The sequence below is a fragment of the Neovison vison genome, chromosome 5 (genome assembly GCF_020171115.1).
Source record: "Neovison vison isolate M4711 chromosome 5, ASM_NN_V1, whole genome shotgun sequence".
In the NCBI taxonomy this organism is placed as follows: domain Eukaryota; kingdom Metazoa; phylum Chordata; class Mammalia; order Carnivora; family Mustelidae; genus Neogale; species Neogale vison.
Window position 1 is genome coordinate 47280159 of NC_058095.1, and position 14705 is coordinate 47294863.

Consider the following 14705-nt stretch of genomic DNA (forward strand, 5'->3'; position numbering starts at 1 on the left):
GACCAGCAACCACTAATCGCTAATGCTGATCATGTTTATCCCCTCAGAGGAAGAGCGTGACCTAGAAGAGGATGAGAACGGCACTCCACGTAAAGGAGGTATGAGAGCTTCCCAAATATACAGGCACTGAGTAGGCTGTTCGGGCTCCTGACTAGAGATGGCACCTTTCTTCAGACTACAAACATTACCGGGCTCACTAATTAAGAGGCTGCTGGTGTGTTGACCCCAAAAGCCCCAGAGAAGATGACGGGATAGGGAAATATCTCAACCTTCAAAGCAGCCACTCACCTTAATTAATGTTCCCAGAACCATTAAGATTTATCCTAGAGAGGGTAAGAAACCAAACCAGATATTTATTTTTTCCTATCAGTATTTCCTAAATCAGTACAGTGAAAATAGAATTGCCTCATCTCTAAGAGATCAGAGGATTGAGAATGGAAAGAATGGAAATGTCTCCTCTCCGAGAGGCCCGGAGATTGCAAGTTCAGAGGGGAATGGAAATGTGTCAGATCTGAAAAGTGAACGTGGGGTGAAGGATAGAACTGCTGGGTGATGCTGACTTCTGATGGCCTGGTTTGATTCCAGGCACATTTGGAAATGAATATGTAACAGGTTTGTTGAATACAAGATTGCATCTTATTCATCCCAGACTGTTAGCCATGCTTCAGGCAGTTAGTGAACCTATCCTTTTCTAAGGTCAGATGCCCCTCCAAAGCCTCCTTAAGTGGACCAAGGACCTATTCCATCCTTGTCGGTGAAGGAATATGAATTGCATGGACCACCTCAAGGACATTCATCCCATCAGCAGAGCCTAAACTGTGGCTGATACAAATACTAGCTGATTTTTTTTCTTAGAGATTCTATGAAAGTCTTAAGCCTAGGAGTTCATCCCAACTCTCCCTCCCTGGTCCCTCCCCATTCCCTTGGCCCTTCCTTTTCCCATTCTCCTCTTCTTCCCATCTTTTGCTGTTTCTTCTCTCTGTTATGCCTCAGCATGTCCCCCTACCCCTAAGGTTTGTGCTCTGTGGGAGGCGAATATCTAACAGCTTTAGTGAAGGACCTAACTTCTTCAGTGCCCAACTCCTTCCAGGGAGAAGAGGCATCATCAGAAGTCAGGTGCCGTAGCAGGAGAAAAAGAAAGAACTGGCATGAGTATTTTTCCAGGATAAGCATAGCTACCACCTCGTAACAATGAGCCCATATAATTAAGTCCATCCTGAAACATATTTTCTGCTGTTTCCTACTCGCTGTGCAGAATTGTAACAGCAAATCTGTTTTCTGACCAAACTATGTCCCATGTCTTTTCTCAACCAACTTCCATCACCAGTGCAGGAAAGAAACACTTCATATGAACAGCTTGAGTGGGGTAACTATAAACTTCCTGTGGCCAGCTTTATAGTAAATTCCATTCCGGAAGCAGCAGTCTCTGGCAAGAGTCTAAAATTCAGTTTCAGACTCCTCCCTCATCACATTTCTTCTTTCAGCCTTTCTTTCTACTGTTCTATCTCGGGTGGGGGGAGGGTGGTGAGGGGAGATTTAATTCTTAAGTGTTCCAACAGCTCTATTTCAAGTAAGTTAAAAAAAAAAAAAAAAAAAAGAACAACAACAAAAAACACCTTTTGTTCCTTATGTTTCCTGCCGCCAGAATAGGTGTTAAAGTGTGGTGAGCTCTAAATATGTTTCTATGGTTTATACTTTCCACCAGTTATAATGATTGGTGACTTAGTGATTAAAAAACAGAGGACTTTTTGCTCTCTCTGCAGAATCTGAGACAGGAATTTTTATTATTTGTGTTTACTTATTTATTTATTGAATATATACAGTGCCTTTTCTCCAAAGGAGCTATAGAAATGGCAACAAATATGGAGCACCCAAATGTCATCACTTAGCTTTATAACTATAAAATAGACAGGTCCAAGGAAAGTGTAGGCAGGCCCTTGAAGGCATATAAAAGGGAACTCTAGGACAATGTGCTTTCTTATGGAATAGACCAACTACACAAGTTTGGTTCACTTCGTTTCTTTCTCAAGTGTCACGTGTCTTTGGCAGGGTTTGGGGTGGGGGGAGTGAGGGGGCAGGAATATTCTCCTAGAAGGTACTATGGCTAGCAGGGTTACCTTTTTTTTTTTTTTTTTAAGATTTTATTTATTTATTTGACAGACAGAGATCACAAGTAGGCAGAGAGGCAGGCAGAGAGAGAGGGAGGGGGAGGCAGGCTCCCCGAGGAGCAGAGAGCTCGATGCGGACCCTGGAATCATGACTACCTTTAAAATCCACATATTGATCTCCAGAACTCTTCCAGGGATCTTGTTCCCAGAAATGCTGTGATCTCCCATGATAGAATTACTAACATTTTTAAAGCCCAGCTAGATCTTATCAGAAGGCGGGGGGAGGAATTCAGTTTATCCTCATTGGGTGTTAATGACCCTGTAAGATGTAATTTCTTTTATTTTATTCTGTTACCTAGAAAATCTATCAGAGCCTTGTAGTATTGATTGTTCAATCCATAGCGAGCTCACTTTACAGCATGACTGTTAGTAACAGGGTTATTTTAATGAGTGACTCTTCAACACCTCACATCCCCACTAAATCGCAGCCCATCAGCCTAACAGTCTAACACTAAGAGTCTTCCGTGATGAGAGCTTATCTCCCTTCCCTGTCACGAGAGGGCAACGTCCAGGTAACCGAAAAGAACACCCGTTCTGTGCTGTTTGTATGAAAACACCCGGCCACTGGCTCGGGTCAGCCGTGTCGAATAAAAAGCAGGGCTGGAGGCACAGCTCATCCGTAGACACCCCAAATATCTGACCAGGGAAGATCTCCAAACTGGTTGATTTCACTCTAAAACCGTGGGCAAACTCCACCAAAAAGGAGCCGAGAAGCGGTAATTTCTGCAGGACGGAAACGTGGGCACCGATGACCCCCCCACCACCATGGCTCCTCTCCATGGGTTAGCGCACACACCAGTGGAGCGATTCCACGAAAGAAACAGGGACACACAGAGGTTTTTGCAGCTCTTGCTTTTTGAAACCTGCTTCCCAAGACCAAACAGGAAGTGAGCATCCCCCAGCTACAATTATGGCCCAATTTTGGCTCCGATCCTTCGGCAGAGCAGAGGAGACCGAGATCAGGATCTGTGAGTGTTCTCCAGGTCAGGATCGTACTTAAAACCTTCAGGACCAAAAAAAAAAAAAAAAAAAAAAAACCCTTCAGGACCATAGGGGCACCTGGGTGGCTCAGTGGGTTAAGCCTCTGCCTTTGGCTCAGGTCGTGATCTCAGGGTCCTGGAATCGAGCCCCGGATCGGGTTCTCTGCTCAGGAGGGAGCCTGCTTCCCCCTCTCTGTCTGCCTGCCTCTCCACCTACTTGTGATCTCTCTCTGTCTATCAAATAAATAAATTAAAATCTTTAAAAAAAAAACCTTAAGGACCATGGAGATTTCAAAACTCAAAATTAAAGTGGAGTTTGGTGAATTTCGTTTCGGTTGTTGTTGTTGTTGTTAAGATTTTATTTATTTATTTATTTATTTATTTGACAGAGAGAAAGAGATCACAAGTAGGCAGACAGGCAGGCAGAGGGGGAAGCAGGCTCCCGGCTGAGCAGAGAGCCCAACGAGGGGCTCGATCCCAGGACCCTGAGACCATGACCTGAGCCAAAGGCAGAGAGGCTCAACCCACTAGCCACCCAGGTGCCCCTTGTTGGGTTTTTTTTTTCTTTCTTTTTTTAAGATTTTATTTATTTATTTATTTATTTGAGAGAGTGTGCATGAGCGTGGGGAAGAAGGCAGAGGGAGAAGGAGAAACAGACTCCTCGCTGAGCAGGGAGCCCCACTCAGGACTCGATCCCAGGACCCTGAGATCATACACCAGAGCTGAAGACAGACACAACTAACTGAGCCACCCAGACGTCCTGGCAAGTTTCTTTATGCCTTTCATTCTGAAATAGTAAGCTATCAGGCTGGGTCTGCCTGATATCCTAGAGAGGGTAAGAAACCAAATAGTAAGCTATCAGGCTGGGTCTGCCTGATATCCTAGAGACTTCTCCGGCCTGGCCAAGTCCCTTCTCCGTGGACTTCTCCGGCCTGGCCAAGTCCCTTCCAGTGGGTCACTGCCATGGCCTTCTCTGTCCACTTCTCACCTACCCATGGTCTAGCAAGGACTGGCTTTCTCCGTCTTCTCATTCTGTCTCTCTTTTTCATAATTTGTTAAGTAGTTGCTCCCATAGCTGGGCCTCATTAGCACAGCCCTTTTGCTCATCAAGCAAATGTAAACAACATGCTGACCTGCCTTTGAGCCTCTTTTCCTTGGTCACAGCTTGAATTCTGGAGCTACACAGCATCTCCCCAGCAAAAATCCAAGGTGACATACGAAGGCTGGAAAGAACCCAGTCAAGTTCTGTTGGCCCCAAGGAGGAGGACAGGCAGAAAGGTGTCCTGGTCTGTAACGAGAAGGGACTCTTACTGGTTATAAAGAACTTGCTGTGCAATGGCAAATGCTTTGCAATAAATACCTAGAGAAGAGAGAAAAACAATGTATTTTTAAACTTAGACTGTTGCTATTCTTCCTATGACATTTTGTTTGCTGGGAGCTTAGCTTCTCTTATATGAGATAAAGAAAATAAGATGTTGCCCCCCCCCCTTTTTTTTTCCTCTAGAAAAAGTCCTCCTCAGCTCTGCTGGCAATTTAAATGCAGTGATCATACCATTAGCTTCTCTATCATTGTAATTGTTGTTAATTGTTATAACTGTTTTAGTTATTAGTGGTGTCATTATTGCTCTAGGTCCTCTGTCTGTTTTATGCTGAATATATTAGTGCTTTGCTTTTGAATTACCAGGCTTTATTTAGTGCAAAGTTACGGTTTTTTTTGGAGAGACATTGAGAAATGCTGGCATTAAGCTTTATTCTTTTGTTTTTCATTCCAAATGGACAGACTGGAAAAAAAAATAATTAGATGGAATAATGTCCTCAAAATGAGAATGAGGATGCTTTGAATTAATTAAATGGTCAGAATGCTGCACTATGTCTGATCTCAGACTGCTGCTAGAGTCGTGTAGACCTGAAGGAACCTCCATCCAGTCCACAGAGGAAATACTCTCTCGGGCTCCCAATTCCTCACTGGTCTAAGGACATCAGTCTCCTCGGGCATTCCCTTGCTTATAGAGTGACCTGGGCAAATTTAGGGAGAAGCAGAACTGCCCCTGCAAACTTCCAGAACTTCAAGCTCTTCCAGAGACAAAAGATCAGGAATGAAGCCCTCTTCCACCTTACCTTGTGCCCCCTCCCCCTTCACGATCTTTAAATAACACCGGATCTTAGTCAGGTGTTTATAACACAACCAAAGTTTCCGGGAAGCCTTCCATGAAGTTAGCTTCCCTGTTCTACACAGCACCCTCAACCTCCCCTTTGAAGACATACCACGGTCGTAGATAAGTAAATATCGTCACGGCTCTGTTTCACAGTGCCTCCCCCCACTGGACGGGAACCCGGAGAGCAGAGACCGTATGTGGCCAAGGTGGAATTCCCGGCCTCCCGCACGGTCCCAGGCACTTAGTAAGCACTGTGGACATGTCTGCTGAATGCTGAGGAATGAATGTAGAGAAGTTGTGTGCACGCACACACATAAATGCAAGTCACACCTGTGTACAACAGGGAGTCTGCAACACCAGCTCCAATCTGGTACAGCTAAGACGGTCCTCCTCACTGATTTCCCTGGTACGTGAATGCCTGTGTCTGGACAGCGAGTCTCCAGGTTTAACCCTTCATTCTGCTTATTTTTTCAAAGCTGTACTTTCTAGTTCTAGCTCTGACATTTCTGGGTCTTGGGCTCGGTAAACGAACAGCCAGATTCCTGAGCTCTATTTTCTTCTAGCTTTTAGCTTATGAAGAACCAGAGGCATTTTCTGTAATTTTTCCTGGAAGGCTCTTGTTTTCTTCCTAGCGTCTTACTTTCCCTACGATCTATATTGCTTTTAGAATAGGTCTGTTTCCAAATATTCTCCTCCGGTGTCTTATATGCCCAATATTAAGTCACTTTTTACATATATACCTGAAAAGTACTCATAATCTTAGGAGCATTTCCAGGCAAAAGGAGACTGGTACCCCACAGTGACCATCTGCTAAACCAGACAAAGCCAAGACAATGTTGCTAGTCTTCTTACCATTCAGAAATATCAAGTTGTGTTTTAAAAATCTAGTTTTATAAAATTATTTTCTCTATAATATATAAATGTATAAGGACTATTGACATCAATATATTTTTCATTTCTGGGATGCCTGGGCGCCTCACTCAGTTACGCATCTGTGTTCAGCTCAGGTCTTGATCCCAGGTTCCTGGGATCAAACCCCTCGTTGGCCTCCTTGCTCAGCGAGGAGCCTGCTTCTCCCTTTGTCTGTTGCTACCCCTGCTTGTGCTTTCTCTCTCTAACTCTCTCGCAAATAAATAAATAAATAACATCTTTAAAATATATGTACATATAGAGACACCTGGGTGGCTCAGTCAGTTAAGCGTCTGCTTTCAGCTCAGGTTATGATCCCAGGTCCTGGGTTCAAGTCCAGCACTGGGCTCCTTGCCTGCTCCCCCTGCCTGTGCTCTCTCTGACAAATAAATAAATAAAATCTTTAAAAATATATATATATATGTATATTTGCATATACATATATATACTTTTCATATATATTATATTTTTTTCATTTCTAATTTTGTCAGAAGCTTCATGTGATTAATCAACTCCATTATGACTAAAAATACATTAATATATCCTCTGGGAAAACTATTTTCACTCTTCAGGGACTGATATTTCCCTATTATTTCATGCCCTGGTGTCCCCCCAGATACATGCCTTGCCTTTCCAATAGTTAGCATTTTTCTCCCAATGTATTTTTCTTCCGAATACATCCTTAACTCTGTGGATTCCAGCATGGTTGTCTTGTTTGCTGCCCTCTGTTGTTTATTGCATATACAAACAATTATCTTCGTGAAAGAAAACACGCCTCATTTCTATATGGTTAACATGTTTACTTCTCTTTGCAACATCTAAGTCTTGATTAAATGAATCTGTCCCTCCTTGATTTTTGTGCACTTTAAGATTCCTACTAAAGTTCTATTCTCCTGTGCCTTTTTTATTTGAATCGCTGATACGTTAGGAACAAATTGGCTCAGTGGGTTAAGCCGCTGCCTTCGGCTCAGGTCATGATCTCAGGGTCCTGGGATCGAGTCCCGCATCGGGCTCTCTGCTCAGCAGGGAGCCTGCTTCCCTCTCTCTCTCTCTGCCTGCCTCTCTGTCTACTTGTGATTTCTCTCTGTCAAATAAATAAATAAAATCTTAAAAAAAAAAATTTTTTAAAAAGCAAACATAGCAAGTGTGTCTGTCCACCCACACTGCCCACCTGCCTTCCCCTATCTATTCCCATCCTCGGTGACCAGCTCTATCACACCTCATAGGAGGGTCAAACAAATTAAAGGAAGGGTAGAAACTGGTACAAATACAGTCCCCCAAAGTCATTTGAATTTTAATTAGAACCCAGGACTCCTGACTCCCATCAACAAGAATCTCATTTTTGGTAGGTGCTTTGCTGACCGTTCTCACCCATTAGCATCCTAAGGGACAGGGGCACGGCCACCTCATCCCTGGTCCAGTGGACATCCGCTCTCCTGCCATTCAGATCCCCAGATCCTCTCCCACTTTGCGCTCTAGTGTTTAACCTTTCCGGGTAGAAGATCAATACAGATTCTTCACTGCTAAGAATCGATGGCTGTCCTGTGGCATCACTGCCATCTAGTCTTGCTGAGAAGCCCAGTAAATCTCTCCAGCTGCTTCGAAAGCTTGGTTTGTAGTCTTCAGTTGCTCTCATTTTTAATGCAGATCACTTTGGTTTCTGTCCCCCTGGGGGCTTGCAGATAAATCTTGGCAGGCATGTTCAGGGCCTACAAATGAGATGCTGGAAAAGGGCCAGCCCACCCAGAATTTAGTTATAATGGATGAGACACCCCCCTTGGTTCCACTTAAAGACTGGGCTGTTCGTAACCGTATTTATTGCGGGATTACCTCACCTAGTACCTGAGTGGGAAGTGCCCAGGATGAAGTTCCTGTGTGACAGAAGACACCAACATGTGAGAGACTGTGATGCAGACACAGCTGGCTGACTCAGCCTCTCAGTAAACAAGCCGAAGTCAGAGACTTACCTCATTTCTTCAAATGCATTTTGAAGAGAAACGCTAGATAGTTTAGATGCCCTGGATCAAGACTATCTATCAGGAAGTCTCTGTCCTGCTTACGTACAAACCAAGTAAAAAATTACCTGCCTGTTTTTCTTTTATTAATAAATGAAGGTATTTATCATATTATTGAATAACGTCTGACCAAGGGTAATCTGTAAATATCCAATGTTAGTTAATGATCTCCTTTTCCCACAGTCCTTTGCTCACGTTGAGTGTTGGGCTGTTTCTCCTCCCACCCCCCCCCAGATCTTAGGTTTCCTAGGGACAATATTAGAACCCTGGTTTCCACTTGCAGCAAAAATGTGGGCTCCATGGAAAAAGCTCCTTTTAACTTTGATTTCTCCTCTCTTTGACCAGTGGACTATACCAATTATTACCAGGGCCTCTGGGATTGCCATGGTGACCAGCCAGACGAACTGTCCTTCCAAAGGGGTGACCTCATCCACATTCTGAGCAAGGTAAGGACATGGAGTGTGGGGCTTGGATCCAAAGTCAATTTTGGGGGGGGCACCTGGGTGGCTCCGTCTGTTAAGCATCTGACTTTTGATTTTAGCTCAGGTCATGACCTTAAGGTTGTGAGAGCGAACCCGACATCGGGCTCCACATAGGGTGTGGAACCTGCTTAAGATTCTCTCTCTCCCTCTCCTCCTGCCCTCCCCCCAAAATTGATCTTTTCATTCTCAATGATGTAGTCACCATAAGAAAATTATTCCATGTTATACATTTCACTTGTGTGTATTACATGGCTCCCTCCCACATAAAGTAAATTCCCATTGATTTATAATTGTTAGGGAAAAGTTTAATTGAAAATTCACATTGAGGAGCTAATTTTCAAATTTCAAAAGGCAGTAAAGTAGATATAACACTAAAACCACACCAATCAATTTATCCTTTTTAGGATCTTGCAGTGCTTAAAAGGTCATTATTTGGTACATAATTTATGACTGTGTAATTCTCTTGAAAACATTCTGGCTTGGTAAACCACCTTCTTATGTCATTCACAGATAAAGAAGACCGTAATAGAATTAGGATGGGGGATAGTCAGCGCTAGTTAGCTCAGTTGGTTTGAGCAAGTGCTAATAAGGCCAAGATAGTGAACACAACCCTATAAGAGCCAACTAACTGTATTCTCTTCCTCAGCCATAAAGTTAATCCCTAACCCCAACTAACCATATCACAAATAGTGTCGTTGATTATAAAAGAATTGGGAAAAAAAATAAGAGGATAGATTATAGCAGATCTGTCACTAATGTGAAGATGATTCAGAACCCACAGACTACCATTGATGGGATCAGTGGCGTCATCCTTTGTAAAGAAAGAGTGTACATATTCTGTATAGGGGGGCTAAGGAAACAGATTCTGTTTAATTGAAAAGTTGTTTCAATTACTAAAAAGATGTTTCTCTATGGGGTCAATCAATATCTACAAGCACATTTTTTGAAATTGGCACCATTTGCTCTTTAATTAATGAGTATGTGGATTCCATAAAGGCAAGTTGAAAATCCATTGTGTTATTAACCCATCATTTGCCATTTATCTTTATTCTGTCCGTGGCCAAGGGTTTGTCTCAATTCGAAAGATACCACAAGGTCCTTAGAAACAGATCAAAGCTGACTTAAGGCCCCTTTCAGGGGTTGCAACAAGTCCCCTTGGAATGAGGACCAAATGCAGACCCAACCTTTTGCAAAAGAGTAGGAAGCCTTCAAGCCCTGCTGCCTGAGATCACAGTCTTCTAGTGATTTCTTCCAGAGTCCTAATTCTGCTCCATCCTAGTGCCATTCTGGTGCAGCTCCAATACACCAAGAATAAATTGGAAGCAAAGAAGGGAGTGGACATTGGCCTGATTGGTATTTCAAATGCCCGAAAGCAAGGTTTGCCTTGTAATAGAATTTGTGTACATTACCACGCTGGCATTACAGGGGTAATCGAGTTATCCACTCAGGTGTGACCAGGCCTCTGTTTGCCCAGAGCCTGCAGGTGAACAAATTAACTGTTTACATTGTCTGAGGTGCCTGCAGCAGGAGGGGTGGGGGTGGAGGGGAGAACAGAGCCAGACTGTCTGCTGGCCTTCTCTTCGGTCATGATTATTTTGTTTGTTTTGCATGTCTTTTGCCTTTGTTAATGGCTTCACACTGGGGGTCCCTTTCCTCCATTTAGAAGGGGCTGTGTGGTGACTTGCCCTGCAGTACAGAGCTATCGGCGGGGGACCATGGCTGTTGTATTTTTAAGAGATACCAAAGAACATGGAGAGGCTTCCTCACCTGTCTTTTTTAACCAATCCCCACTTCTCCGCCTCCCGTACTGAAAGCTAATATATCAAAGTTTGATTCAGGGAGAAATATCTTGCTGCTGTGCTTCTGTCTGGTTTCTTTCTCCACCGTTTGGAAGGTCTTCAGTCTATTTTTATCCTTTGCCGGGTAGTAGTGCATTTCTTCCCCCAAAAGCTACAGCAGCTGCCTCCCTTCTGCATGCTGCGAATCCCTGCATGTCAGAGGAGGAAATGAGAAGCTGGAAGCTCAACAGGAGTTTCCCTCATAAAAGCTTCGTTCCAGTTAACGTTGGCTTGGGGAGCATTTCGGATTGGATTTACCTTTATTATATCACCTAACTCAATAACAGTCCTTGGACAGGAAGGAACCTTAAAAGGCCACCCAATCCATTCCCTCGCCTCGAAGAAGCACAAATGAAACAATTCAGACAGAAAAAGGAGATCCCTCTGCCATGAGCTGTTTGTCTGTTCCGACGTGCAGCAACTCCTAATCTCTGGAATTTTTTCTCACGTGAATCCTAAATACATCCCGCTTTAGCCCCAACTGGCTTCCTTTGTTGCGGTTGGTTATACGCCGCAGCCCACCTCTCACCTTTTCTGGAGGAAAAGAACTGACCCAAGTGGAGGTCAGTCCAGAAAAATGGTATCCAGAAATCTCCATTTTACTATTCTCTATGGCTGGTAAAACCTTTGTCAGACAAGAAAGGCCCTCTGGATTAGGAACCTGGAGAAGTCTATTTCCACCAATAGGAAATAGGTGGTTCACTGGGTGGTTCAGTAAGTTAAGTGTCCGCCTTTGGCTCAGGTCATGATCTTGAGGTCCTGGGATGGAGCCCCGCATTGGGCTCCATGCTTGATGGAGAGTCTGCTTCTTCCTCTCCCTCTGCTCTTGTGCTTTCTCTCTCTCATATAGATAAATAAAATCTTTTAAAAAAAAGAAGAAGAAGAAGAAAAGAAATGCAAGGCAAGGTGCAACTGGGTGTGGCTTAGCTTACCTGGACAGTTTTACCTGTAAAATGAGGGAGTTGTGTTGGGTAACCTCTAAGGTCCCTTCTACCTCTAACATTCCTGTTCTAAACATGATAAGATGAGTCACAAGTTCCAACCACAAAATTGCTAAAGAAATTCCACACAGGGCACCTGGGTGACTCAGTGGGTTAAGCCTCTGCCTTCGGCTCAGGTCATGATCTCAGGGTCCTGGATCAAGTCCCGAATCGGGCCTACTTCCTCCTCTCTCTCTCTGCCTGCCTCTCTCCTTATGATCTCTCTCTGTCAAATAAATAAATAAATTCTTGGGCACCTGGGTGACTCAGTGGGTTAAAGCCTCTGCCTTCAGCTAGGGTCATGATCCCAGGGTCCTGGGATCGAGCCCCGAATCGGGCTCTCTGCTCAGCAGGGAGCCTGCTTCCCCCCTCTCTCTCTGCCTGCCTCTCTGCCTACTTGTGATCTCTGTCAAATAAATAAATAAAATCTTTAAAAAATAAATAAATAAATTCTTTTTTAAAAAAAAGAAAAAAGAAATTCCACACAAAAATGTGTTTATTTATTCAGATTAAACTAATTTAAACATTTCAATTATAAGCTCTTGTTTTGGGCCCTCAAAAATGCCTCTGATTTCCCCCTCTCTTTTTGTATGATAAAAGAAATATTGGAGGGGACCAGGTTGAGAACAGAGAATGGCCCCCAATGGGGAAGCTTGGTGGGGTCTGGGCTTTACTCTTGGGCTCCTGCTGCTCCCTGCTCTTTCTTAATGGTTGCCCCAATATGAGCCAACCTTGAATCCTAGAATCTTCGGGCCAGGAGAGTCTTTTAGGGCCTAGGGTCTTTGGGCAAGAATGATCCCAAAAAGAGAACTTTTGTCTTATTTTATTTTATTTTATTTATTTTATTTTATTTTTGAGAGAGAACACAAATGGGGGGATAGGCTGAGAGGGTCAGGGGAGAGAGAATTTTAAGCAGGCTCCACGCCAGGCACAGAGCCCAACACAGGGCTCAGTCTCACGACTTGGAAAAAACAAGAGTCTGATACTTAACCAACTGAACCACCGAGGTGCCCCATTTGTCCTTTTTAAAATAAAACTTCCAGAGAGGATGATTGGCTGGGCCAGAAAGATACACCCCAAAGATAACCAAATACCCATCATCTGGCCTATCCTTAAGGAAGCAGGTCAATAACAGATGAGTTACTTATGTGACCCTGAGCAAAGGCACTTAATCCTGCTAATCTCCCGTTTTCTCATCTGTAGAAATTGGGCTAAATTCTATTCACTGGGGTTATGATGCTTGCACTAGAGAATTTGTGTAGAGAAGTGCCTGGCATCTAGGGAATAGTAACAATTATCATAGTCCTCTCTTTTCCACTAACAATAAAGTAAACTTTTGAAGTCAATGCTGTGTACATACTAGTTGTTCAATCAATCATTGGTGAAGTGAGAGAGGAAAAAACAGGTAGCCTGTCCTGCCCAAAAACTCTTCACGAAGACACTCAAAACCACAAAATCGTCTCACTTGGAAATAGAAAACCATCCAGTGAAGAGGCCTACATGGAAATCCAGCTAGCCCTTCCTGGTCTGAGAGATTGTGTCCCCAACTTTAATGGATGGTTTTGTTCAGACTTCTCATTTGATGAGAAGCTGGAGCCACGTATCCAGGCTCCAAAACAGTAACCAAAGGAAGCCGTCAGCAGGACCCCTGCGAACCTCCCCTAACAGGGCCCTACATTCCTAGGCCCCATGCAGTTTCACGCCCACTTAATTCACCCAGTTCCAATTTGGGCCTTAAAATATATTAAAGGGAGATTTTAATAATGAAGCAGATCTGCGCATCTAGCGGATGTTCCCACGTTCACTTTGGGCCCAGATATTTCTGAACAGCTCTTCCTGAGCCCCGCTCCGCCTCCCCCAGCCTCCCCCCCCCCAGGCCCCCACAGGGACGCCGCTCAGGCCACAGCAGGGTGTTTAGCGCTCTTCAGTGGCTCCAGATTGCGGCGCCTGTGCAGGTCCCCTCATACGTAACCGATGGCTCCGGAGAGCCTGCCTCTCGTAAATTACTTCCCACGACGCCAGCGACCACCGCAGAATCCAAGTTTGAATAGAGCAGGAGGAAAGGTGTTTGAAAGGCCTGTTCACTCAGCTGCATTTTAATTTCCTTTTCAATCTTGTCCCAATTAATTTCACAGAATTAATCTCACAGAAGCAAACTCGGCAGCATCGAGGCTGCGGGTTTTCGTGTGGCGGTCGCTCTGCCTGAACATGAAATAGGAGCTAATATAAAAATCCATCTGCTGTGTTTGAAATACACGCCGGCTGCTGCTCAGTCCTGTCTGACATTCCAAACATCAACAGCGGGGAAAAGTGATTTGGGGGTTAGTGGCCATCAGTACTTGGCAGGGGTTCAACAACAGGTGTACTCCAAAAATCCATTCAGCCTGGGCACCAGGCATGACAGGACAGGTGCTGAGGCAGCCTCCGTGCGGGAGCACCGGGCCCTGGCTCCGCGGTCTTTGATCTGCAGACCGCGAGGTGCTTCTGTGGACCAGCAGCGAGGTGGGCATTTATTTTAAGTGGGAGAGAGGGAGGTGAGATAAGATGCCTCTATTTCGAGAAGATGAGTCGCAAGTTCCAACTTTCAGAGAAGAGACTCTCTTCCTGGCTCCAAGCTCTCTCACTAGGGAACCTCCTTTCTAAGTAATAAAGGCGTCCGTTCTACTATGTGAGAGAACTTAAATAAATGGCTGTTTAAAAATTAAGCCTCCTGTTCCAGAAGTAATTCACAGTGACAACATGAGCTGTCCAGCAGATAGGGGCAAATTAGAGAGAGGAAGAAAAACTCTTTCTCAGTTGACGAGAAAGCAGAAGAGGTCCCTGCATGAGGTCTTCTGTTAAGGGCAAACTGAGTCAGCAAGCCACATCTCTTGGGCTTATGTTGTGTACCTCATGAGTTGGCCTTGGGCTCCTCCAAGATTTGACCTGCCACTTGCGCCCATGGAGGTCAGCCTGGGACCAATCAGCTGGGCACCACAGAAGGTTTCTACTTAGTCGGTGGCTTAGCTGGGGTGGGAGGATGTTCCCGTGGACCAAACTCACAGCATTTTGGTTGTCTTCTCTGCGGGTGCAGTTAACATGGGAACAGAGAGCCTTACAGGCAAAGTCAAGTTTAACTTCAAACACATGATGCCGTCAGACGCTTTGGGCCCTTTGAGGATGAGGATAGACCGACTT

At 44.5% G+C, this 14705-nt stretch overlaps 1 protein-coding gene across 1 annotated transcript in view; it reads left to right on the forward strand.

Annotated features, from left to right (window-relative positions):
* Positions 1–14705, forward strand: part of SKAP1 (src kinase associated phosphoprotein 1) — a 268220-nt gene that overhangs the window by 236351 nt on the left and 17164 nt on the right. The window contains exons 10-11 of the mRNA XM_044250249.1: positions 48–98; positions 8574–8674. Coding sequence (XP_044106184.1) covers positions 48–98; positions 8574–8674 — 152 coding nt within the window. The remainder of the gene's footprint in view (positions 1–47; positions 99–8573; positions 8675–14705) is intronic.